This window comes from Takifugu flavidus, chromosome 11 (assembly GCF_003711565.1).
Source record: "Takifugu flavidus isolate HTHZ2018 chromosome 11, ASM371156v2, whole genome shotgun sequence".
Taxonomy (NCBI): domain Eukaryota; kingdom Metazoa; phylum Chordata; class Actinopteri; order Tetraodontiformes; family Tetraodontidae; genus Takifugu; species Takifugu flavidus.
The window spans coordinates 12,621,127-12,647,295 of record NC_079530.1 but is presented as its reverse complement, the minus strand read 5'-3'; the positions used below and the strand labels follow the sequence as shown (position 1 = coordinate 12,647,295).

The 26,169-nt window shown below is 46.3% G+C and overlaps 1 protein-coding gene and 1 long non-coding RNA gene across 24 annotated transcripts in view; both read left to right on the top strand.

Annotated features, from left to right (window-relative positions):
- The first annotated feature begins 1,193 nt into the window (after positions 1 to 1,193).
- LOC130533375 (uncharacterized) lies at positions 1,194 to 5,302 on the top strand. Its single transcript, XR_008952559.1, has 3 exons — positions 1,194 to 1,320; positions 1,415 to 1,482; positions 5,087 to 5,302. It is a non-coding gene; the product is annotated as an uncharacterized LOC130533375 (long non-coding RNA).
- A 6,041-nt stretch (positions 5,303 to 11,343) lies between these two features.
- LOC130533371 (neurexin-1a-like) overlaps positions 11,344 to 26,169 on the top strand; it is a 163,120-nt gene continuing 148,294 nt past the window's right edge. For 8 of the 23 annotated variants that reach the window (XM_057046688.1, XM_057046685.1, XM_057046696.1 and 5 more), the window contains exons 1-5: positions 11,344 to 11,516; positions 12,684 to 13,996; positions 23,861 to 23,878; positions 24,768 to 24,797; positions 25,869 to 25,916. In XM_057046688.1, coding sequence (XP_056902668.1) covers positions 13,285 to 13,996; positions 23,861 to 23,878; positions 24,768 to 24,797; positions 25,869 to 25,916 — 808 coding nt within the window. In that variant the 5' untranslated portion in view covers positions 11,344 to 11,516; positions 12,684 to 13,284. Of the gene's footprint in view, positions 11,517 to 11,573; positions 11,734 to 11,802; positions 12,393 to 12,683; positions 13,997 to 23,860; positions 23,879 to 24,767; positions 24,798 to 25,868; positions 25,917 to 26,169 lie in introns of those variants that run through there. The other 15 variants (XM_057046701.1, XM_057046700.1, XM_057046708.1 and 12 more) reach the window with 6 other exon arrangements.

Sequence of the window (26,169 nt, the reverse complement as noted above, 5' to 3'; positions counted from 1 at the left end):
TCAACCAGGCCTAATGCCTCTTTTTTATTTGTTTAACCACGGCGACGCCTTGCGCCCTGGTCATTTTTTATTCTTATCGACAGGCAGCACAAATCAATGCATGACTCCTTCCTTTAACCTTGGGAGGTCATCGGCCCCCGTACATTAAAGGCTTGACTTCAGCCAATTTAGCTAAATTAGAACGTCCCCCAGCTGCAAAGAAAGATAGAGGAGAGCCTCGGCGGCGTGACATTTCAGCCCAGAAAAATGGCAGCCGATTCGATGTAAATCAGCGTAATCCGACGTACAAGAGTGCGATGTCATATTTTCTTTATGGTGCTCGGGAATCTGTGTAATTGCCTTGAGAATTCCTGCACATGGCGTGCGCACCGCTGCACCTTATGGAGCAGAATAAGAACAAGGTTTGCGTGTTTCCTCAGATCCAGACCCACAAATGCAGTTTTATCACCAACTTCTTGTTGCTGGAACTTTTCTCCACCCTTCTGAACATTTATTATGTCGTCACCGGCCTCCGGCACCGCTTCGCTTTAGATCCAGCCGCGGTGCTGCTGCTTCTCATGGAAAATGTTGCCGAAGACAGTGATTATTTGTGTGATGGTTGGGCCGATCTAGCTTGCAGAGTGACAAACATTAGGCAGAGTCTCTTCACAAGAGGCACCAAAGTCAGACCAAAGATGGAGGAATTGTCCGTATTGCTTCCATCTCAAGTCATGGAAGACGCATCCACACTGATTTCTAGGGCTCCGGACAAAAAACACTTCAAGGTTAAAGAACATCAGACATGAAAATTCAACACCCAGCAGGCAAAGCACACCCCAAACAGAACCCCTCTCCTACCGATCCAGAGTTTGGGAAAAGTTCAGGAGATTCGAGTGCAGTTCAAACCCTCCAACACACTCGGACAAAAACTAGTCCACCCGAAGGACACTGAGACAAAAACAAAGCAATGTTGTCTGTGCTGTCCAGGGCCAGGAGGAACACAAGGAACTGTACATTGGTGGAACTAAACAGAACCTCCATGAACGAACGGCCCAAGACAGACGGCACCTCTTCAGGACGACTTCCTGTCACACAAGGCAGTCCTCCACTCCGCCCACAACCCAAATGTTCACACCGGTTCATGAGACCTGGTGATTCACCACCATGTGACCCAGCAGACCAATGGGAGGCAGCCAAACTGAAACCAGGTGACCCACCCGTGCCAACGACCCTGCCAACGAGGTTCAGGTGGCCACCCAGATCATCAGCACGCTAATGGACCACAAGGTGCTGTATTTTCAAGCTCTGCCCTCAGAACTGAAGAAGCCTGATCTGACCTGGGTAATTATGACCTGGATAATCGAGAATTTACACGCAAACATTCAAATACAAACTGACTTTCATTCTTTTTTTTCTCCTTTTTCTTCCCCTGAAGCTGCCACTGAAGCCACTTTGTTGAGCAGCAACATTCCGAAAGCTGTGGGTCAGAAAGTCCAAATCCGGGTACGCAACTTTTTTTTCTTTTCTCCCAGCTTTGGTTGTTTATTTATTACTTTTTAAAAAAAATCAGACTTACACCCACTATTATGTTGGCCTGTGGAGAAAGTAAATAAGAGGAAAACAAACAGCACACTGGGAGATAATGAAAGGGTCGAGTGAAGCGAGGTGCAGAAATCAAAGAGAATAAATGTGTGCACTCGCCTTGAATTAAGCAAAGTTACGGTGGGTGCGCCCTGATTGACTCCTGCAGGGCTGCGTAATTCTTCGGCCTCCTCTGAACGAGCAGGCGCGCCTGCCGCTACATCGTAAATACGCCCTTGCCATTAGGGCCGCACTGAGAGCAGGAAATTACCACGCATTGTGTGAAACATCAATTATGTACAATAGGATGTATGTTGAAGTGTTGCTTGGTTAGCATGCACATTTACAGTTAGCATTGTGGTCCTGTTAATGCTTAATAATTGAGGCTCATTACTATTGCAGCCACCTCCCCATCACTTCCATGATGGAATTATTTATTATATGGACATGCAGCATACATGCAGAAACACTTAAGTTCTCCTTCATATCATCCATATATGCATATATATATTTGTGAAAAGCTATCAAGATTCTCGAGTGTTTGCAAATATGTTTGCTTTATGACTTTCTCAGATGTTCATCGTACTGTTTTGGGGATGTTTAGCTCTTGCTGCAGTTGTTGGATGTGAACATGAGCGCCATCGTCTCTGATTTTTCTGGGCTGCATATTGGTGTTTCTAGATTTCGATCTTTTCTGTGCAACCGTTAACATCAAATGTTTGGTTTTTTGGGAGTTAAGCTTCTTTCTGCTTTTTGAAACCAGCCCCCAGCGGATCTGCGCGGTACTGCACGGGAAGTCAATTCTGCTTCATTTTTGGGACGGGAATACTGCGTCCATCTTTTATATACATGCTTCACGTTATTAACAGCGCTTGTTTCATACATAGAGAACAACAATAGAAGGTTGTTCTCATGTAAATGGGCCCTTAAAGAAAACAAACACCATCAATCTCCTGCACTACTGTAGTGGAAGGTTATTACCGACTAACTGTGAGGTTTTTAATGTATGGATTTATAAAAATATAACCACCTTTATCATCGATATGCTGTTTTCCAGAAGCCTGCTCTGAGAAACGTTGTTTTCCCCTTCGGAGGTCACGTCACCGGGAGCCGATTGCAATTCATTTTGTTTATAGCGATAGAATCTGAAACTTCCACATCCATGTTTAATGGATGGCAGTTTGGTTGCAAGGCTGTAAATATTTTCCCCGTTCATCCACTGTCCATGCAGTGTGAAACGGCCTCGCTGGATAAACTGATAAATAATAGGCAGGTTTTTGCAGCTCATTTCGTTTGATTGACTCGGGCTCACACTTAAAAGGAAATGAACCTGGGCGGGAGTGACAGGCCTATTCAGCGTTATGCATCGGGGCCCTCTAAGACTTCAGATTTGTGCTTGCTGTCTGGAAAAGCCACAGGAGTGCTTAATGAAGTGTGCTCCCGGACCCCGGTTGGCAGTTTGACGAAAGTGCAGAAGGGCCCGATTCCTTCCACCAACGCGGCGAAGCGGGCGGGAAGATTTGTTTGCTTTCTATTGAGAAGCGTGCGTCCACAAGCAGGGGGCCATTACATCACAGCAGCACAGCCCTCTTAATTGCAGCACGCTCCACCCTCGTTCCTCACACGCATCTTTGGAGTATATTTGTTGTCTACGCATCTTCTTTGGACTCGCGGAATCATTTGCCTAATGTTGTTTAGACTTTTCCTCCAAGTGATCGCCCTTTAAAAGCCTTCCCTCTCGAGGTGTGTTTAAATAGGTGTGGGGGGCGTAATGGGTTGGATATTCTCCCTCATTGGTTTGTGTTTCCTCAGGTTCCCTTCGACAGACCAAAAACGTCGAGTCCCTCTTAATGCAGCAGCTTACCGAGGCATGTAAAAGTCATTTCTGTATTAATCCCAGGAGAAAAGAAGTTAGGCCGATAAGGAGCGATCCTCCCGGGGCACGAGTGTGTCAGCCTCTCGTTTGAGACGAGACACTGCCTCAGTGTTTATTTCTATTCTTTTAGTAGTAATAAAAAGAAGTGATAGCTTCACACATGCTTAGACTGCAATGGTTGAGGTTATTTTTGTTATTAATGAAGCCGGATCCATTCACATCCCATAAAACCAAAGAAAATCTGTGAGATATTTAACATTTTACAGCAGAATGAACAATCTCCTGTTTGCTTTTTTCCTCAGTCTTTTCTTTACATAATTTGTATTAACATAATTTGTAACATGTTGAGTATTAAAGTCAACGACCGCAGTCCCACGTAAACAAACGCGCCCATCTTCTCTATCAGCGTGATTGAGGCAAACATATTAACACGCATGTAACTTTATTAAAATTTGCTTCCTGCCTTCAGGGAGTGAGTTATTTATGCTTGATTTATAATTTATAGATTAATTTCTGAAACTGCGGCTGTGCTGTGGCTGCTTGTTCTTATGGATATTCATAATCAGGACTTTTTTCCGCTACGATGTGGGTTTTTTCTTTTGGTTTTTTTAGTGGTATTTGTCCTGCAGGGCTATATGAAAGATGTATCAAGAAAGCAAATGAGGGGACTGACCATAGCTGTTGCTGCCTGCATCAACAGGCAGTAAAGGACAGGCTGGGATCAAAGGTGTCAGAAAATCATGAGCAAATTAGCCGCTGGCAGCCGCTTCAGCCGTTGCAAAGATTGATTAAACATTTACAATCGATAACAAAGCGACCTGCCACGATCAAAAAAGGTCTTTGAACGTCTGACGGAGCCGTGCAGGTTTTCGCCCACGCTGTTGTTTGCGTTATGGTGACGGGGTGATGAGAGCAGACATGCTAGCTCTCCCGTGTTTAACCAGGCACGCCTCTGCAACTTAATTAGGAGAATTGCACAGAGCTGATAGGTACATCCATCTGTAAGCCAGGAGCGCAGGAGACATGACAAATGCAAACCTTCCGCTCTCATTCTTCCAGTTAATGCAGTTTCAGATAGCGTGAGCCCCCCCGCCCATCTCTGTGATATGGAAGTCTGCACAGCACAGCCCTCTGAAGGGCAAGTGGAGCCACGCTTTGTGCAAAGTCATCAAGTGTGCCCAAGGTCCAACTTTTCCTCTTAACTCGCCATCTGGCAAATCCATTCTGCTGCTCCGCTCCCGTGGTGATTCACAAATGACTCAGAATACATTACGATGAGCCCAGGTGACGAACTATCAGCAGTTGCGACGAACCGCCAGGAACAGTCGGATTGCGCCGAGTCGCCGAAGTTGGCTGCAAAAAACTAAACCCAGCTGCCTTCAGAAAGTCATCTGGGGAGACTCAAGGTGTGTTTAGTCTTAAACATTAAAAGCATTCAACTGAGTCCATGGAAACCATGGCAACAGTGCAGACACAGGTAGTACTGATGGGGGTTACATGTGTGGCCTGTCTGGCACCAGCCAGCACGTCCCTAATTATTCCCTAATTAGTTTAAAAACCTGCATCCTTGCATCCGTGACACAATGTAAAGAAAACAGACGTGCCAAGAACAGATCAGACGCTCTTTTCTCCCTAATTTTTCTTTTTTAGGTCCTTGATCTGGCTGCTTAATGAAGTAAAAGACACTGAATCTTTCGGCAGACGAAGGGTGAGCGGTGAGCATTAATCACATCTGCCAGGTCATCTCTTCATCACTGCACTATACTGTAGCACCAAAGCAGACTGCTTTTAACATGATCCCAACTCATTTTGTTCACCTGCAGGGTGGCACGTTTTCCCCGATTAAAATCTGGATTTATGGCTGTATCTCGCCTCTTGGTCATTTTCAGTAAATCTGCAGTCTTTGTGCTGCTTTTACCCATCGATAAACCAATATGTGATCCCCTAAATGGACTTTTTGAGCGACGCTTAAACAGAACCAAATAAATACAAAATGGAGCAAATGTATATTTAAGAAAATTTAAAACAAATTTGATCGAAATGGCAACATGTGCGAAACCTTCATGAGTGGAACATCATGTTTGCAGCTGCGTAACATCTTAATCTAGATATTTTTTTCTGTGTTGTGGCCTGTTTGGCGTCTTAGATCAGCGTTTCCATATGAGCAGCGGGTGTTTTGTGCATCTCTTGCGTTTCATGGTTGGTCTCACAGACGACAGATTTCACATGCGCATGTTTAACTCATGTCACGAATACTTGGCTCAAGGTAGCCATGACATACAAATGGGGAGACCAACGATGAGGATTTTCAACCCAACATAACATTTATTAAAGAACCCAGTGGAATATAAAACAGAAAAGTCCAAATAGTCACAAAGAGGGAAACTCCAAAATCCTGCGGCCGTGACAAGCTCCGGGCTCATCTGACGAACTCCACTGCAGCACACCAGAGAGGACGAGAGGGGGCCTCCTCGACGCTCTCCAGACAGGTTTTATACCTGGTCCCGTCAGGCAGCCAATCCCAGCAGATGGGCCACAGGTGAGCAGGTGAACATGCTGGGTCGACTGGAAACGCTTGGCACTCCCCCTGCAGGTCAGCCAGGGAATTGCTCTTCCAGCCAGCCCCGACAACAGTGAGGCACGACAGAGCCGTCACACTCAAAACACCGATGCAGGTACCAGCTCGTTTCCATCTGTAAATGTGCTCTGTGGCGGTCGACGGAGGCTCGGGTGCACAAGTATTTTCGTAAAGTATCCACGAGGCCTGAGCGCTTGTCACCTTTAGCTGTCGGCGCTGTGCTGTTGTATCCAAAACCAATCGCCTGTATGTCCGGAGTTGCTGCTTTGGGAGGAAGGAGCAGATGCGGAAGGGCGAGAATCTCCGGTCGCCTGCTGCAGAACGGCTCTGGTTAGAGCATGAAAGGATGCCGGCCAGTATTCCACACTATATTCTGCTATAGCTCGCGCTGAACTCGATGTCTGAGCAAACCAATTAGTGGCACCGATCTGCACAGATGGAAACCAGTGAGGCTGTTGACACCTAGATGGAGGGATGGAGGCTGGGTAAGAGCAGCAGAAGCTTGTACTACAAAGCAGGACTGGCAGCCGTGGAGGTAGCTCCTGGGTTAAGCCTGGTTTTGTTTCGTTACAAAGCTGCTCCCGCCTTACTGAGATAAAGTACATCTTTATGGTAATGCATGCTGCAGAAACAAGTCGGAGGTAACAAAAGAGCCAGCCGCTAGTAAAATAAGTTCTTTGTAAAAGCAGAAGTGTTTGCTTTCAAATAGCCAGATTTTCCCATTAAGACTCCAGTGCGAGTATTACCAGTTGGCCCTAAAGATAAAATTGATGCTCCGGCTTATTTAGAATATCAGTCTGTGAAAGTATATGTGGATTTGAGGTGTGTGCAGCATTTAAAGGGTGTGTTGCCTCACTAAAAGCCTTTTTGCCAGCCTTGACAATCCCAGAACGATAAGGCAAAGAAGCCGATATAAAACGCCGGGATTACTCTTCGCGATCAGCAGGTGTGTCAACATTCTCACTTTATCTGGCCATTTCACACCAGCTTGCACTCCAATGAATATTATTCCACATTATCAGATGCTTTGCAGATACCGGGCCGCTGATACGGGGGCTTCATTGTAACTCCAGCAGACACCGATCTCATGAACACCGTTATCATCAACCGCTGAATTAAACTCACAGTTGAGGGACGTCTGGAAATTTAGACCCAAGCTTGTCCGGAGAGACGGAGACGCTCGTCTTATTCATGAGCGTTGTGAGCGGAATAGCCAATAGTTCTGCAGTTGGGTAAAGAAAACAGGAGTAATGGTGGATTCTTTTAAGTGGAGTAAAATCCCAGAGTTGCTTCTAAATCCCAAGGAGCTGAGGGAGGAACACGGACGGAAGGGTTGTCGTGCACCATGGTGAGGAGTAATGGTCGGTTTTCTGATGCAACCAAGGTCGGGATTGCCTCTAAACCCCCGAGGACGCCCCTTCACATTCTTTATTCTTTAGAAATGCTCGGGAATCTCACACAAATAAGCACGGAAAATGACAAGAGCCCTTCCAAACGGATCCTTTTGCATGTCCTTTAAGACCCTCCGTAGTGATCGTTGGTTACGGATCGCAAGGTGAATATGGGCGGATGAAGACCTTGGGAACTCACTGGCCCCCCTCTCTGAATACAGCACTGGAACGATTGTGCTGCCTGATAAGACGTGTGCTCCGAGTCGACATTCCTGGGAAATGTTCACTGCCTGCGAAGGCCGGTGGGGCCCTGCGGTCTGGCCCCTGTCCATGATGAGTTGATTAAGCCTCGGATGGGAGCCTCTCCGGAGTTCCCATTCCTTCCGACGAAGGGTAACTGTGAAATCTACTAGAAGTCGATGAAATATCACTCTGCACAAAATGGCACCTCGTGATATTAAGACACCTGGAAAAACAGCCCAAATCCTGCGTTCAGCCATTAATCCTGCATGTATTTCTGCCTGACTAATGACTAATAGATCTGGATCCTTTGACTCCACTTCTGGAGAGCCCTCGTATCTTCCCTCTTTATACCCAGCCCGTATTTTTCCGCCGTCTTCAATCAGTCTCCGCCGTCAACCAGTGAACGTTGAGGATTTATCGATCAGAACAACAAAAAAATGCGTTCTGCTTTATGGATCTGTGACTCTGGACCTGAGGACGGCTGTCGGGGCGTCAGTCAGCGCTCCTGTACTCAACCATCACACTTCTAATGATCGTCTCAGTAAAACAGATCGATATCAAAGTGTGGACGCGCGCTGATCAATCACCTGCTGCAACATTCCAGTCAAAATGAGCGGAGATTACCGGAGAATCCCTGAGTAGCGATGAACATATTGAATTCCTGTTGTTTTTGGGTTGTTTTTTTTTTTTTTTTTTAAAAAAACAATCTCACAATTTGGTTGGCTGAAAATAACATTTTTAACAAATCCTTTGCGGCTAAAACGATGGAACACTGCGAACCGAGAGCGTAAAGTGAGGAGAGACAGTAAGAGCTACCCATCGATCCATGCCCTGATCTCATGTCGATAAGGACTGATACAATTTGTTCCGGGCTGTTTGGTCAGGCTTGGTAATCTAGGAATTAATCCGATTTTTGGCATGCTAATGCTTTCCTCATGCATCTTCAGTAGGGTCATTATGTAAGAGTCAATACAATCAGTCAGCTCATTCAAGCCGGACACGTGGCCAAATCTTTGTGGTCCACACTCGTCCGATTCATTAATGCCTCTGAAATGAAATTCTGACTTGTAATGCCCTCTTTCCAGCCTCTACTAATCTAATAACTGTAATGATGCAGACTTCTAAATCCAATCAGTTTCGTACAGATGCTCTCAATAGGGAGAGAAACGGTCCCAACTGGTGTGTAGGGAGACATTCAAAAAAGCCAATTTAGAGGAACGGGAACTCCTCAATATTGGGTAAAACCAGCCGAGGTTTGATTTTTACACGTGTGTGTGGAAACGAAGGATTGTTACTCTGTAATTTGTTGAGAGGAAAAATCAGTGGTGCTCATTTGTTTCTTTTATGTTTCATCTCTATTTCCACCATCAATAGAGTAAATTCATTTATAAGAGCTGACACTGGCATGCTAGATGTCTGCTTATGGCAACATTGGGGTACCTTGACCACGTGGGTTCTTACATACTCCAGCGTCCTTGAACAGTCCATTATTGGTATCCTTCTGAGGACATTTTTGGTCCAGTTTCTGTTTGTTCAGATGTCACGATGTCGCGGTGTGTTTTTTAAAAAAAAATTTTTTAGAAAGTGTGTACATGTGTTGTGAAGAGGTAACGGCTTTCATATTTCTCCTGTTTTTCTGTTGGGTGCTCCTGATCTTGACTTTTCCCAGAGTTGATAGGAGGAAAAACATCATCACCCATGTTTTCCAAGCACAAATCTTGTCCAAGTGTCTTGTTCCACAAATGCATTAATATGCAATGTTAAGCGGTGATATTTGCCAACTGGAGCCGGTTCCTATTGCAAGAACATGCCGTTCCCTTTTGTCGGGTAATATCAAAAGGCAGACTTTGCTTTTAACTGTATTTCTGAGAAGTTCTGTTCCCCCGACAAACGTATTATCTGAGATTCCTGTGGAGTGAGAACAGAAGCATACCCCTTCAAAATAAAAGCATAAATCTCTCTTCATTTTCAGTAGCAATATGACTCACGTCGAAGCCCGATGATTCTTTAAACATGTCCGATCCGATTTCTAAGATCATGGCGATGGGTGAGACAGCAAAGATGGAGTCAAAGCAAGACGATGATGGCGACCTCGGGCGGGACTCAAACCCTGGTCGCTGAGGCAAAGACCCTTGATGTGGCCTTGCATTTCTATTGCTCCTTTCAAGTCCTCTGACTCCTCAAATCACTTTACAAGGCCTGCCACATCCATTCACGCACGCCCACGTGCACACTCTCACACACAAACACGCCCAGAATACATTTTTCTCTTGAACATGCTTACATGATTCTCTTTCTGGCTCAATTTGCCAAGTGTCCCTCCCTTCTGCATTACAATTAATATACAGAGGTTTTACTTGAAGTGACCAGTTTCCTGTGATTGGGAAATGAGAACTAGACAGTCAGTAGGTTTCCACCACATTTGGGATAAAAAAAAAAAAAAATCTACCTCAATCTGACTATAACTGACAGCTGAAATGAATGTAAAGGCGTTAGTCTGACTAATATCGAGTCCTCCTTATCTGGCTAAAACACCCAGATAATCCGGCATGTAGTTACCTTAATCTGAGTTTAACTAGACAATACATGTGTGCATGTTCCACAATCCCGGTCCTGTTGTTCGAAAAGCCACATAGGTCACCCAGAAAGGTGGACATATTAACGCCAATGTCTAATTTGGAGTGTAGCTCGGCGAAGCTGTGCATGTAAAGGCCAAGACTTGGTGCGTTCGTCTTGGTAAGATCTTCTGATGCTTATCGCCTTCTTTTGGTTCTCTCAGCAACTCTATTATAGTGATCACACATAGTGAATTTGATTTAATCTGACATTGTGACTCTGTTTCCACAGAACGTCAAACAACAGCTTCTTCCACTGGTTTACATTCACACATTACTTGTGCTCCTGGAGAATATTGACCAGAAAGTCTGGCAGAGTGCGGCGCCAATCAGAGGTCGAACTTAATCGTAAATACAGTAATCTCTGTCTCTGGGGAGAAGGAGGCTCTCTTTACTAAAATGTAAAGCAAGAATACATGTGCGAGTGCCATTACAAGACCAACCTTATATGAAACACATTTAGTATTTTATGAATATCCAAAAATAGTTAAAGGAAATTGCTGTGAAAAAACCCCGCAAAACATCATTGTTTAAGTGGAACTGCCAAGAATCCAGTGTTTTCCGTGCGCCCTGCTTGTTGGAATATGTGAGTTGACTGATCACGGAACACCAGCCAGCTTCCAGCAGAATTCAGTGACTGATTGCGCCACATTTGCTGGGGACACGAGTCCACAATCAAGCAGGAGCCGTTTTCATGTGTGAAAGAAGTGTGCCAATAAGAGCTCCACTGCACGGGTTAGCACGTCTGTGACTTGTCCTCCCTTAAATCCTCTACCTCAGTTCACCAAGAGTCCGCGCAAAGTGACATTTTAAAGAATGGGTATGACACGGACCCCTCTGATCAACAAATAAGAAGCTAAAAGCTGCTGTGCTGGTGATGCTGAAAAGTGCACCTCAACCTTATCAGACAGTCGTTCGGGGTCTTCAGCGCGATCAATGAATCGATGCCAGCAGTTTTACAAGCCTTATCTGCGAAGTTGGTGCCATAAATGCCGCTGGATGGATGTTTGTGGAGGTAAAGGCGCTGTCTAAGGTGCTGCATGCAGCCCCTCCCCGGCATACATCACTGTGGGACACGTGATCGCCTCCGTCTGAGGCTCCTGACAGTCGCTGGATGAGCTGAACGGAGGAGCCAGATTGCACATTCTCATCCACAAAGAGGACTGGATGTAAGCTCCGCGCACTCTGCGCCACCGCTGGCTTGGTTATTTAATCTAAACCAGGGGACAAAGTTGCAGGACGAACTGTCTCAGGTAAATTCTGGCTCTATAACCCACCCCCCACCCCCCCAGGATGTAGTTTGGTTCAATGAAATTGAGTTCGAATGAAGCAGAGCAGTTCCTCTGATGCTGCGATCAAAGCCGATCTCCGCGTTCAGGGTTTGTTGTGCAGGATTTCAAACGGAACCAGCAGATGGACTCTGGTGCGCTTCAGGAGCTCGGTTCGGGAGGTTTGACGGCCGATTTTTAGGTATTTGTTCCTCTGCGTAAACTGTTCAGAGTCCCGTGAAAGTGTAACCCGATTGCGAGGCGGTGGGAGAGTGCGCGGATGAAGGCGCGGAGCGGTGCGCCCCGAGCAGCTGTCATTCCGGCGGAGGTTTTGAGCGACGTGATGGATGAGACGGGGTCCCATTTTGACGTTAAATGTCCCGCGAAGCGTTCGACTTTGCTGAGGCTGATCTCACGCAGGCTTTCGCGATGCACATTCGCTGGCAACGACGTTCCAGTGGGTTTATTCAAAGCGCAACAACCCGAATGACGATGCGCGCGTCGGTCTCGTTTTGTCCTCTCCGCGTGTCAAATGTGGCGGTTTAAAACACCCCCTTCCGTTGTGATGCTATTTTTTATTTAGATTTTTTACGCCTTTGCGGCCGCGGAGGTTGAGAGGACCCAATTTCTTTGGATGAGCACAGTCCGGGGTCTGCTTGAGACCCCATTGGCAGTCTGAGAGGTTCGCTCTGCACAAACCAACTATTGTGAGTCAGATGACGCACTTTTCCCCCCCTGCGTGTTTGGTGTTTCAAGAAAGGCGTGACAAGCGTCTGCTGCTCATCGGAATGCTGCTGAAATAGCGCGTCTGAAGAGGAGAAAAGTTAAACAGATCGGAAGCAGAAGTCGTTTTGACTTAAGGTGGGACGGAGCCCTTCTAATTTATGTTGAGCCCTGCATGAATATGTATTTTGCCGGTGTGATGGTTGAATTTTAAAAGCCTCGGTGAGGAGGGGAACAGGGAATCCAACCTAGTCTTCTCCTATGTGTAATAACACGTTGGCTCCACCAACCGCTGCTTCCTGGAAAGCTCTGCTGATATGGCTCCTTCTTGTTGAAGTGCTTGGGTTGTGCAGGTTCGGCCAGAGTGGATTTTGGAAACTGATACCTTGAAAATGCTGATCCAGTGTTACATTTGCTCTTCTATTGCAGAGCGCTGTGGGACCGAGGACTGCCTTGACAGACAGGCAGCTTCTTTTGCTGAGCTTATCAGCCAATGCGGCTCCATATGGCTTTTTTTTGTCATCGCTACAGAGGATGCAGAGTGGAAAGCCCCGAGCAAAGGCTTGCAGTTCTCCGCCAAAGAATGCTGGCATGAGCGTGAAGATTAAAGCTGCCATTTCATCTCAAGTGAAACCGTGCACACTCTAACTAGCACCAGAAGGGACACTTCCATAATTACATAAATTAGACCGAGTGTGCCCAATGGATATTTGAATCCTCGCCTTCGCTTTAAATAGCCATGGCAGAGAGGACCTTTAAGCATTTCACTTCCTGTCTGTGTGAAAAGTGAAAGGTTTGGCCAGCGGCCTGGGGGGGGTGCGAAGTAATGGTATGTGCTCCAGGAAATAAGAGTTGGCCAAATCTTCTGCTATATAAAGAGGCAGAAAACATGGATGCCGTGTCCTACGATGCATCGGCCCAGTTCTTCATGTAGTCAGTCACTTTTAAAACAGGCCAGTCTGAATCTTCACCAACAAATTCCCGAAGTGAAGTCTTTCCCTCCGCACGTCTGAGCAACTGCAGTGGCATCATGGGTCTGCAGAAGCCACGTGGCGCCCAGGTCTTCTGGGTGGGTCTGCTTGTTTGCTGCCTTGCGGAGACGGCCTCTTCTTTAGAGTTCACAGGTGCTGAGGGGCAGTGGGCCAGGTTTCCGGTGTGGAACGCGTGCTGCGAAAGCGAGATGAGCTTTAACATGAAAACCAAGAGCGCCCACGGCCTGCTGGTTTACTTCGACGACGAGGGCTTCTGCGACTTCTTGGAACTGCTCATCCTCAACGGCAAGCTCAGCCTCCGCTTCTCCATCTTCTGCGCCGAGCCCGCCACCGTGGTGTCCGAGGCGGCGGTGAACGACAGCCAGTGGCACGCGGTCACAATACGGAGGAACTTTAAGAACACCACCCTCACGGTGGACGGCGAGAGCAAATGGAGCGAGGTGAAGTCGAAAAGACGGGATATGACTGTTTTCAGCCACCTGTATGTTGGCGGAATACCACCGGAATTACGATCCGTGGCGTTGCGTCTGACCTCGGCCGTGGTCAAGGATCAGCTGCCTTTCGCTGGATGGATATCCGACGTAAAGGTCAACGGCACAGAGTCTGTGCTGATCGACAGCGAGGAGGTCCTGCAGGACCTCTGCGGTACGGCCAACATGTGCCTGAACGGGGGAGTCTGCAGTCTGATCGACAATGAGCCGACGTGCGACTGCTCTCAGACAGGATTCCAGGGGAAGGACTGCAGTGAAGGTAAGACATCTGGATTCAGATCACACTGTAGAGTCGCTCCTCCACTCAGCCGCACCGCAGGCTGCGTTAAACAGAGCCCCCCCTCATTGTAATCACTGAAGGTATACATTGCTTCCTCTATTTGCTCTGCGTTTGCCGTATGTGCGTAACGGATCGGGAATATGGCTGTTTGTAAAGGACGTGCCTCCTACTAGGCCTCATTAGCAAACATTCAGGTGTTCTCCATCCCCAAAGGTACCTACTGTTCTTCTCAAACTGCTCCACGAGGATTAGTTGACCTATGAGGCATCATCTCCAATGGCTTCACTCAGCCACGGGAGTAAATATGATTACATTATTTGGTATCACCATCATTATGAATGCAGCAATAAAACTACGGAATTAGCAAATGTGCTGCTAGAGGCAGCCAGTAAGATCCAAAGACTCATGATAAATATCCAGTAATTAGATGTAAAGGTGCCATTATCGCCCCCGATGTAAGATTTCCTTCGAAGGACTGTTCTCTTCAACAATGCTAACGGATGACAATTCGGCTGTGTGATGGGGGGAATAAAATAAGCAGAGACGTAGCTAATCAATACACAATCACAGAAGACAGAAGATGGGCAGGCAGCCAGAGGAGCAGCAGTCAGTCAGGCCTGGGCAAAGATGATCACCCAATCTTTGGCAGCCCTCCTCAGCTTTCATCCATAAAGAATATCTATTTATCTTATCTTTTCCTATCTTATCTTATCTTTTCCTATCTTATCTTATCTTTTCCTATCTTATCTTTTCCTATCTTATCTTATCCTATCTGTGTTTATTCCCAATCTAAAGCTCGTTTACTTTCATCCAAGCACATAAATCATTCATTAAGCGCGAGCTTATTAGGCTAGCATTAGATAACATACAGTAGCACTCCAGCATGATATTCCCATTTGATCACCATCAGGGACTGAGGCAAACAGATCCTTCTAATTAAATTGTCCTCTTTACATTGCGCAGGGCAGCGCTCGTTTTCCTGCTCTTTGCCTGGTTTGAATGGTTTTAATAAAACATGGCTGCTCCCCCGATCCTCCGTGAACATCGTTGCAGTTCACTGACGAGCCCGGGATGTTAGGGAGCATTAGCCATTTGTTTATTTCAGTCGCTGCTCACTAAACCATCCTGAATGAATCCAGAGCAATCAAATCTGTGGCATCAAGCTAGCTCTGTTTATGGAGGCGCTTTGTGGAATAACATCTGGAATGTTGTTAAACCCATTTGATTATTCTCATTCATTCACACGGTTCCACACTTTAATCTATCGTTACATTCACGTTAAGTGCGTTGGGCTTTTAAATTTGGCAATGTTCAGTAAAGGGGAGACGCGCCATATTTCTTATCATCGGGGAAAAAAGGGAAATAACCCTGACAGATCTGCATCCGCTTCCATTCGAGCAACCAATAATTATGAATTAAAAAGCGGGATTAGGTTTCGCTGGACTGCAGCTTTGGTAGGAGCATTTCAGTACGTGTAGACAGAATTTCCTGTAAGAAAATGCTGATGGCTGCAGATCTCTGGTGTTTACCTGCAAAAACTTCAACAAAAAGGAGTTTAATGTGTTTTATGAACTGACCAGAGTCTGCACTTAGCTGCTGAATGGTCTGACACATTGTGGCCTTTTGGAGCCACAGCAAATGGATGTTTTTGTAAAGTTAACATAGCGTAACCAGAAATAGTCCCCCAGTGGTGTAAACATTAGCCGTGGCAACACAGACAAATTCCACAGATTTCTAGAACACATTTAGATTTGTGCCGAGGAGTCTATTGTTATACGATGTTTTCTAAAAGTTCCCATACGTGTGTAGTTGAGTTTTTGTCGTGCGGCGTCACAGAAGACGGCCCTGAAAATGGCTGGCACAGACAAGTCAAGAGAAGGCCTGTCCACCTCTGTTAGCCAGACAGACGGAGCTGTGGGAGACGCTGTGCGAGCTGGCACATCAGCTCAGCATCGCCCTCATTGGCTGACATCAGACCGGGAGGAAAGCGTCCCGAATCCCCTCTTTTCACTCTTCATTCCCTTTGTTCAGCAGATAGATCTACACCCTTTAGTTTGGTTTAAGTTTGTGAAGGAAAGGGGGACAAAACCGTCCTCATGCAGAACTAGTAGATCCCAACATGAATTAATGGTGATGTTGAGCTTAGAATCCTGCATGAAGAGCTTTTAAGAAAGGTTGAATATTGGTAAGAAATGGGGAAAACATCAAAGGAAACCATTGATTAAAACAAGTGTGCCCAACGCAATACCAAGGATCAAAGTTATTACCCAAAAATAATTATCTACTGCCTACACACACACACACACACACACACACACACACACTTCTGCAAAGTACAGTTTCAGGACAAATTGACATTGTTTTTGTTTGGCTTGGCTTCATTTTCTTTTCTGCTGTTTGTTGCAACATCATTACCTTTGTTGGCAGCGATGTTACCGCAGTAACGGTTACCGCAGTAACGCAGCGGTAGTGCTGAGTACGATGACATTTCTGTACTATTGGTGAACACCTGGGGTGAGTGACAGCAAAGACACAACATTAATGAATAAGACTGTTGTGCAGCAGCTGCATATAAATCAAACACAACGACAAAGCTGATGAATGTCTTTGCTTGGGATCATCTAAGTGTCTCCAATCTCTTCCGTTATTTGCAAACTCCCGACTAAATGTGACCGTGACGACAGTCCTGACTGTATTTTTGTGGGGCTTTTCCCTCGCAGGCCGACACACATTTATCAAAATTCAAACAATAGGATTGGAATTTACACATCTGCGCTGTAAAGTGGAGGATTGTACTTTAACTGTAGGGGTTGGGGATCAAACCGATGACCTGCAAATCCTCAAGAACTGAAAATGCAGAAGATACTGAAAGAATATTCGAAGCCATTGAAACACTTTGTATGTATGCTAGCAGCTAAAACAGCATCGTTTATTGGAACAGCCATAAAATATCACTAAAATTGATTCCGTTTATCTTCTATTGAACCCTGAAATGGGTCAACAACAGGATCAAACTCTAGCTGGAAGGAGATCATATTGAGCGCAGCTAAACAGTAGATGAACTACCGGACATCTGCGTGCTCATTATTTACATTTTGTGTTTACACACTGTCATAGAGGAGAAACTGCATGAAGTCATCGGACACCACAACATCAGGCGTGAAGCACCTCTGTCCAATCTACAGGCTGTGTGAGGAGCTTTGCATTCCTTGGTGATTAGAGATGATCTAAAATACAGAGATCCTTATGTATTACATATATATTACATATTAATGGCTCCAGCTTCACATTTAAGGTACAGGTTTATAGTTGCATGTGCTCTATCCAGTCCATCATCAATGATGGCTGCTCAAGCCCGGGCGGCTCCAAAATGGTCCGAGGCCTATTTTGCATGCTTAGGAAGTGGAATGGAGGGATTCCAGAGAGGGGGGGATCAGGATAACAGCTATGTGCAGGTGCAGAGAGCGTGCACGCTCCGGTTGTCACAGTCAACGGAGGTGAACAAACACGCCGCACTTTAAAGATTCAAGACAAAATCCCTGGTGGTGCAGCTGAGACGTGATTTCTTCACGGTGAATCTTGTCAGCGTCACTTTTGTGGGGCTTAAGAACGGTTGATTGGTTCACACGCTAAACACGGCATCTTTTTAACGCCCTCTAAATAGAAAAATATTGACCCGTGATCGGGCTCAGACTGCGGCCACCTCCTGTAAATATGAGATAAATACTGCGCTGATGGACTGCTGAAGAATCTCAGAAGTATTTGGCTTTCATATCACATTATTTAACGTGCGTAAAGTGAAAAAGGCACCGAAACAGTTGATCTCCCGAGTAAATAAAAGCGACTGCCTGAATTTGCCAGGGGGATTTTTCATCATGTCTTTTACTTGAAGTGAGCCAAGGTGAAGATAGTTGGTGCTAACCTCTTCACACCAATTGTGCATTACTCACTGCCTGGCACCTTTTGCACGACCGTGTGTGTGTGACACTATTATATAAAACACAGTAATGTTGAACTCACTCAGTTACTCCGGGTGGGAATGAACACAACATCTCACCTTTCTGGCTAACTTTCCATCGCAGCCAGTACAGAGATTGAATTGTTGGACTCCGTCCCATAGGTTCGCCTCCATACTCTTCAATAGAATTTGCATAAAATGATTTAAAAGCTTTTGATCAGATGGAAGGATTACAGGATTTGCAGCCAGACCCGTCGCCTCTCTCCTGTCCGGCTTCACGTAGCCCTAATACACACATGCGCACGTAAATCCTCCTGATCGGTTAGAACAATTACTAAAATGCTTTGTTTACGCGGGCAGCAAGTTGCATGGATCTGCTCCCTTGTTTCTCATTAAGGAAATAACATGGGCACGTGGCAGGGCTCCATGTTTTATCACGATAAAATGGAGTGATGTTTATTTCACTGCACATTAGCTAAACATAACTCAGTCCCTGGTTTGGAAAAAAGGGGGGGAAAAGTAGGGCAGATTTAAGCCAAGGCTGCGAGCACATCCATTCATTTTAATATTTCATATTGTGCATGATGTGATTCAAATAAGTTACCCTGGCTGCATGAAGTAAATAAACATTTTCCTGCACTTTAACATTATAATGTCCTCTAAAGGTGTGAGAGGTTTAAAAAACACTCAAATTAATGTGCTGCTAAAGGAGCTGTCATAAAGGAGCCGCATGGCTGCTTTGTCCAGCGGTCAGTGTCACCACAAGGGAAAATACGTCCCACCGTGTTCAGTGAGGACATGAACGCAGGTTCACTGAGTGTTGTGGTGGAAACAGACTCCACGTTATAGTAAGTGTTGAGACAGATGGACGGGCAGACAGACAGACGCAGAGATAGAGTTGCTCCGTCTCCAAACGTCCAGCAGCATCGCAGAGAAAAAGCGGATTAATCGTATACGGCTGTCTCCAAGTCCAGAGACAGATATTGGGATCAAAAGATTAGCGGGATTTTCTCTGAGGATTGTTGCCTTGTTTAAATACAGCCGCTCCCGACTGTCAAAGGGTGTTGGGAAATTCTTTGACACCAGGCCCCTCCTTCAGCGGGATCCGTCCCGCGGCGCAAATAAACACATCGTACACACACCCGAAGAGCCACGTCACGCTCCCATTGGGGTTAATCTGGTCCCTGTCGAAGTGATCAGCTGGCGTGGGGAGTTTTAAAACGTGTGTGTGTTGTTCTTTACATTAAATGTTGACAGGTTCTATTACAACCAAGCATTTATTCTTTAGATTTGAATCTAAGCTCAATGGTCTTTATAGGCTTTACATTAATCTGTAGCTGTACCGATGCTGCATCATTCCCCCTATAAATATATAGTTCTGCTCATCGTTAAGAGTTAACCCTAACCTCTAACCCTAGATTTACAGAATCCACCTTTCCCTGCATTTCAAAGGGAGGAATGTAGCTTGTGGTTAGCTGTAGCGCTCAGCTGTATTTACTACTGAATGTGTTGTAATAATACCTTAATAACATGATCTTTAGCGCGCCTCGACTGATAGGGATTTGTCTCACGTCAGCCGGCATGTGGCCTGTTTAACCACATGTGTGAGACGCTTGTTTGGTTGCCAACGCGGCCCGCTCATGTCTGTGATGTGTCAGAGGAGACGGAAGGATCGAGTCCGCATATTTAATAGTATCCAAGACTTTTCAACTGTAGGATTAAGGGTGTTTAGCAGCGCGTTGTGGGCTGCACTGATTATCCCTGAAGGGTAGCGATGTCTTCACATCTGCTCCCACAATTCGCCCTGTTTCTTCATGAGAAAAACCAAATGTTCCTGGTTTCAATGGCATGTTTGAGTCCTTGGCCTGTGTTTAAGTTACTGGTCTAAAAACTGTAAACTACAAACACACGGCTGAGTTTCTCCCCATAGCACTTCATTTCAGCTCCAGCTGACAGGTTGAACAGCCATAGGAGAAACCAAGCCTGTACAACAATAGCTGTCTGCTAGCACTGTAGAGTAAAAAATACTGGGTTATGATAAAACTCAACATTCTTTGATCAAATGAGCCCCCATTCGTTACAAACCGACCTCCAAGTTGGCAACAAAAAGGAAAGAGAAGATGTCAAAAGTGACAAAACTCTGGACAAACAGACACCATGTTTCAGGCCTCCAGGCTGCTCAGCGGGGAAAAAGAGATGAGAGTTCCAGGTCGGCAGCCATTTTAACTGTTTAATCACCCCCCCTGCAAGGTGCAGCCATCTTCCTTCTGACGGTCCCGCTGACACCTGGAGAACCACGCAAATGTGAGAAAATTGCTGCTAAAGACGAGACGTTGAGAGTTTGTATGATCGCATTAATTTGTGCAGCTTTTTAGCCCGGGCGACACCGTTGAAGCTCTTTTTTGTATCTATAGCTTAGCGTGTACCGGAAACACAGAAATATAATGCAGCAAAATCAGGATTATTGGCAAAAAAACATGTTTGATTAACATCCTGCTCCATTTCTAATAAACTTGATTTTCCACAATATTTCCAAGATCAATGAAATCAGAAGAAATAGAGATAGAAAAAATCGGTCTCAGTTAGGTGGAGAAGGATCTCAAATTGGTTAGAATGTTTTCTAGTTGCTTTGTTAAAAACAACTGTGCGGATCCGGATGACCTCATGAAAAGATGTGAAAATGTGGCCCAGCTTGGCCGATGAGAGCAGGAATTGTGCAGTGAAGCTGCAGCTGAGGGAGCTATCAGATTTCATCAGAGTGGCTGGTGGCTGCAGCCGTTTCCTCTCTCCGCACTCTCACTGGTGCTGGAGGTGGATAACGAGGGTGGTGGCGAGCTCCGTATCGCCGGCTCTGGCAGATAGATGCATTAGGATCAGGCTGTGGTACTAAGTGGTGAACCCTTGCTGATTCTCATTACTCTTGATTTGCACCAAGTTGTAACTGAACAGCAGATCGATCCCGGGGAGGGATGACCTTTACTGTAAGAAGTTTACATTTTCCCTTAAAGAGGCTCTGTCCTCGGACAGTTACACGAGCCTTCCGCCAATCTGCAAACCTGTCTTTGTGTTTATATGCTAATTTCAACATTTCCAACAGAATCAAGGGATTTTTCAAAGCAAGAGGAGTTGAGCCGCCATCATTTCCTGTAGTACCACGTATTACCTGTAGGGGGTCGCCTTTATATAGGTCCCCCTATATAAATATATGAAACCATATATCATGAAGTGTATAATTATGACATGAACCTACCAAAGCCCCTTATAGACGTAGCGCTGCTCCTCTTTGTCCATTGAGCCATTTAGCAGTGTTGGGATATCACAATAGAGTGACGTTTGTCAGTCATGTCACTCAATAAACATCACAACAGCATGCTGGAATGGCTGGAATGACTGTTATTAAGTCCACCTGTGAATTTGCTGCAGTGAGAGGTGGAAATGTCCGACGTGGAAGTGCTTCATTACGCCGTAAACATGGTTTGGGAGGAGGATCACTGCCTCGCGACTCCGCCGATTACAAAACATCCAAATTACAGCCACACAACAGCGGCGATTAGGTCATTAAGCAGTAATTAGCAGCACCACTGGCGCAAGTTTGGGCTTTTTTTGAACACAGTTGGCAAAGATGGCGCGTGCTGGCTGCTGATGTGCTGCCCCATCACGCCCCTTTGCCGCCATCATCCTGGGCGGTCCTCTGCAACACCTCTGAATGTAGTCAGAAGGAGTTTGTGGCGCGGCGACTACGATTGTTCTTTAAATTCACATCGTGAAACAGCAGCCAGGGGATATTGCATTAATTTCCGCGGCGGGTGCGTCGTAATCCTCGCTCGACGCTGTCATATAAACTGCCCGGAGCTTGATGATTCTCGTTTGGAACCGCTTCAGTCTCAATACCACCGAGTCATTAGCGCGACGCAGAAAGAGGCACATTTCTGAGCATTTAAAAGTGCGTAACAAAGCAATCGGACACGGAAAAAGAGGATATAAGCAGAGCAAACCCAAATCAAAAGGCCTGTATTTCATAGCATAGCAGAAATTCTTTATCTTCGCCCGCCTTGGCGCGCCACTGACCATCACAGGTCACAGTCGAGGCCCACGCGACCGATGTGCGAAGCATTTTTAGCGCAGCACAATAGCGCTGCCGTCACTCTGTCCGGAGGATTAAATGGATTTGCGTCTTTGGATTAGTGACCAGCTGGGTACATTTGTTAAAGTAACTGTGTGTTCACGTGTGTCCGTGTTTCAGACCGATAGGTGGCCCGTTTTAATCATCCCTGTCAGGCGATACCGCTATTAGGAGAGAGCTGCTTTATGGCGGAGCACAATAGCACCGGAGGTGTTGACAGGCTGCACTGAAATCCTCAAAGATTGTACGCGGAGATTAGCTGTTACTCAGACTGGAGCCTGATAGTTCTCTAAAGGAATTAGGTCTCATCCTGGATAATTACAGGACGGCAATCAGGACTTTTAACAGAGGAGTTGAGGTTTGGGGTGGTGGGCAGGAGCTTGGGGTCGGGGTCCTTCTGCTCTTCTCTGCCTGCAGCTGTCGGCTTCACGCTCGCCTCATGACAATGTTCATTTCTTTCCTTTTTTTTCCAGAGATGTGCTTTTCCTCATCAAAGTGATGCTTTGTGAACAAACTGCACCTCTTATCATCGTTCACGTCACCGTCGGTGGCTGCCCGAGCTGCTGAAAGCTATTTACCCAGAATGCTGTGCCAGTAAATTCTTTTTAAAAAAGGGAGAAGAAGGAAATTAAGCCATCCCAGTTCAACATGGGAGGAGGACGTGATGAAAACGAATCCACAAACATGGGACGATGTGTAATTTGTTCACAAAACGAAAACAGGCTTTTTTTGTGTGTGTGATTTTTTGTGCATGGTCTCATTTGGAAGGGCAGCCAGTTGCTGGTGGTAAGTTCTGGGTCAAACAATCGCTTGAATCTGGGCAACAAACTGTTTTCAAGAGGTAGGAGTCCAATTATGGGGGTGGAAACTGGGCCAAAAGGGACCACAAGCCGACTCCTGTGTCCCTGGCATCGGTTCCAAACATCCAGTCACGTCCTTTCATTTTGATTTTAGACCCCGTTTGACGCATGGGCTCTTTTCTTTGTTCCCCTCTTCATGCATCCGTCCTCAGGTGGTCTGGATCAGGGATCAGGGGTCCACTCACCAAGCTTTGCTCCTTCTGGTGGCGCTCTTTAATCCTCCATTTCATTGGTTTTGCTCGCCCACGCGCAGCCCTTCATCAGATCTGCCCGTTCTCCCCGCAGGAGCATGTTTAGACGCTCGTGTTTGCCGCCAACACCGGGGCACCAGAGTAGACCCACCCCCACCCCCACCTGCCCCCACCACAGCCCCCGTTACACCGCAGCACAGGCGTATTTACGCAGTTCCAGACGCTCCTCCGTTGCAGCGCGTTTCATCACGCACGCTGCGTTTTGTTTACTCGGAAACCGAGCGGCGCTGCCGACGCCGTCCGCGGAGCCGGATGAGCGAAATAGCTGCTGACACCAAAGGTTACACTTTTTAAATCCAGTCGGATAAACAAAGGAGATTTACCGATGTGTAGCTGTCTCCACTGTAGACCCTCCTGAAGGGACAGGAGTTCTTTCCGGTTTTATACCCACGACCAGCCGAGACTTCAAGGTTGAATTAGCTATTCAGATATTCCCTTTCAGCTCCGTCCTGTTTTTTAGTGCACACACACCAAATACCCACATATTTAGGCCCCTGTCTGTTGTTTTTCCTCCCTCTGCGGGGGTTGAAACGGGCCACTTGCATGTGAGGTGTAATGTCTTGCCTGGTTCCAACATGCAATGGCCAGTATCCGTCTGCATGCCGCCTAATCAGCGTCTTCCTCTCTCTCTGTGCCTGTTTGTGCTTCCAGAAGACGCCAATAACGAAGGTTGGTATTTCAGTCGCTGCCCTTCTTTCTTGCTGTGTTTTCATGTGCTCCCATGCTGCCGAGGCGACGGATGCTTTTGCTGCTGCCGGTGTCCGGTGAGAGGGATTAGCGGCTTTTAGCAGCTTCTTTTTTGTTGCTCTTTGTGCTACGTTGCGCCGGGTGTTCGGCAGGATATGATAAGTACATTAAAAGGCCATTCACACAACTCTGTTTCAACATTAACACTGAAAACACAAGATTTCACAAGTGTGTGAGAAAATGGGTTAAAATGTGAATTCAAAGACTTCTTTTTAGCTCCAGTGTTGAAGCTGCCGTGCTACCATCTTAGCATGAGGCAGCACCTTCCTTCTAAAGCATTCTGAGGGGGAAGATTCATCCATAATTTACTGCAGCAGGTTACAGACTGTGAAGTGGGGAAAAAAGCAGCCAAGCACAGACAAAATGAGCCGGATCCTAACGAACCAACAGCCCGATTTGATTCATGCCGATATCGTTCAGTTCAGCTGAAAACCGGGAGGCTTCAAAAGACAAAAGGGGGCACGAACCTTTTCAGACGGGCCGAAAGAGGAGGTAAAAATAGGACCTTTGACCGTGCTCGTGTTTAAAGCTCCCCCGAGGGGGGTCTTGTCAATCACAGGGTGGCGGTGAATTTAAATATCGGAACTATGACGAGTAAGTGACGGATGACGCATCGCAACCAGCTCCGGTTGACTGAATGCTCATCGTGTCGATCCCTGTCTGCGTCCTCCTCTCTCCCCGCTCTTTCCTCTCCCGACGCTCCCTCGAGTAACACAGACATCTACTCTGCACAAGATGCCTGCGTGTTGGTGTCACACAGCTTCCCACAATCCCTTGTTCTCTGCTGACTGTGCTCTTGTTTTCCTTTAAGGTCTGGCACACCTGATGATGGGCGACCAAGGTATGAACTCTGCTCCTTCTTCCCTCCACTCCTTTACTGTCCCTTCTGCTTCAATCTCCCCAGATACGAGCGACCATTTTGTTTTCAGTGACCCAGTTGTTTAATTCATCATTCTGTTTGTTTCGGATTCCTTTTTTTGGGGGCTTGTTTCTCCACTCTCACGCTGCCGTGTGGGTCTCTCATCAACATCTAGCTCAGAGCCTGATATTTTACGGTGCTCATGTTTCTCATGCGGGGCCTTCAGCATGTTGGGATGTTACAGTGGTGGAAAGCAGCAGGTTCCCCCTCCTCCTCCTCGCCCATCCTGCTCATCTGTCTGGGCTTCTGTGCATGCTGCTGGTGTTTGCAGAGAGGCTCCGTCCACTCCATCGCTCATCTTCCCATTTGTTCGGCTACTGGGAGGATGTGAGGCGTCGTGCTTCCCTTCCGCCGTGCGCGCTCCTCATTCTGTCCCTAATATGTCCAAGTCCTCCAGCCTCCTTCTCCTGCCGCCTGTCCTCTTCCGAATCGACCGTGACATTTACCGGTGTCTCCTCTCCTTTTGTTCCCCCTCTTTATTTTGTATGGAATCTGCTTTCTTCGTGGAACATTTCATCCAATCGCATAGGTAAAAACAAGGTACCTTTTATTTCAAAAAAATTGTCTGAATTGATCGAATTATGACGACAGTCTTTTCCGGCTTTATATACTCATGCTGAATGAGGTCTATAAAGTCTTTTTTTCTGTCGAACATTTCTAAATAATAAATGAAAGCTCTTCAAGGTAGGTGCCACTTTGCATTCACACATAAAAGCCGTCACATTTTCCCTCTTTTTTTTTTAAAACTCCGTTTTATGCATGAGAAGCATAAACGCGGCTCACATTAAAACACAATCATCGCTGTCTCAGACCCAGCACCCCACCTCCACCACGCAGGGGTAACTACCCTCTTTTTGCTCAAATGATATGTTTGGGGGATTGCGGGTGAGGCCTGGCAGTGTTGCGGGCCTCCTCTCCCGGCTGTGAGCTTCACGTCTTCTCCCTGAGGGGTAAGTGGACTTCTGATCTTTGCTATTTGACTTTCCTCCTCAGGGCAGAGAGGGGAAGCTTGGCTTCTAAGGTCCCTGCTGAGCATTCAAGGTAAAACTTCAATTTCTCTCCCCCCCCCCCACTTTGGTAACTGTAGCCAAGCCACATGTAGCAACTCATCGTTAGCTTAGCAAACATGAATGAAGGAATGTTGCTTTACTTCAGTTGCTAAAGCTAAAGTGTTCACTTTTTCATTCAAATGTGCGTCTGTTCCTTTTTTTGCTTGCTTTTCTGGCTTTGATATGTGCTCTGTTTTAGCATTTTATGAAAAAGGCGATGGCCCTTTAATTTAAATGGCACCTTG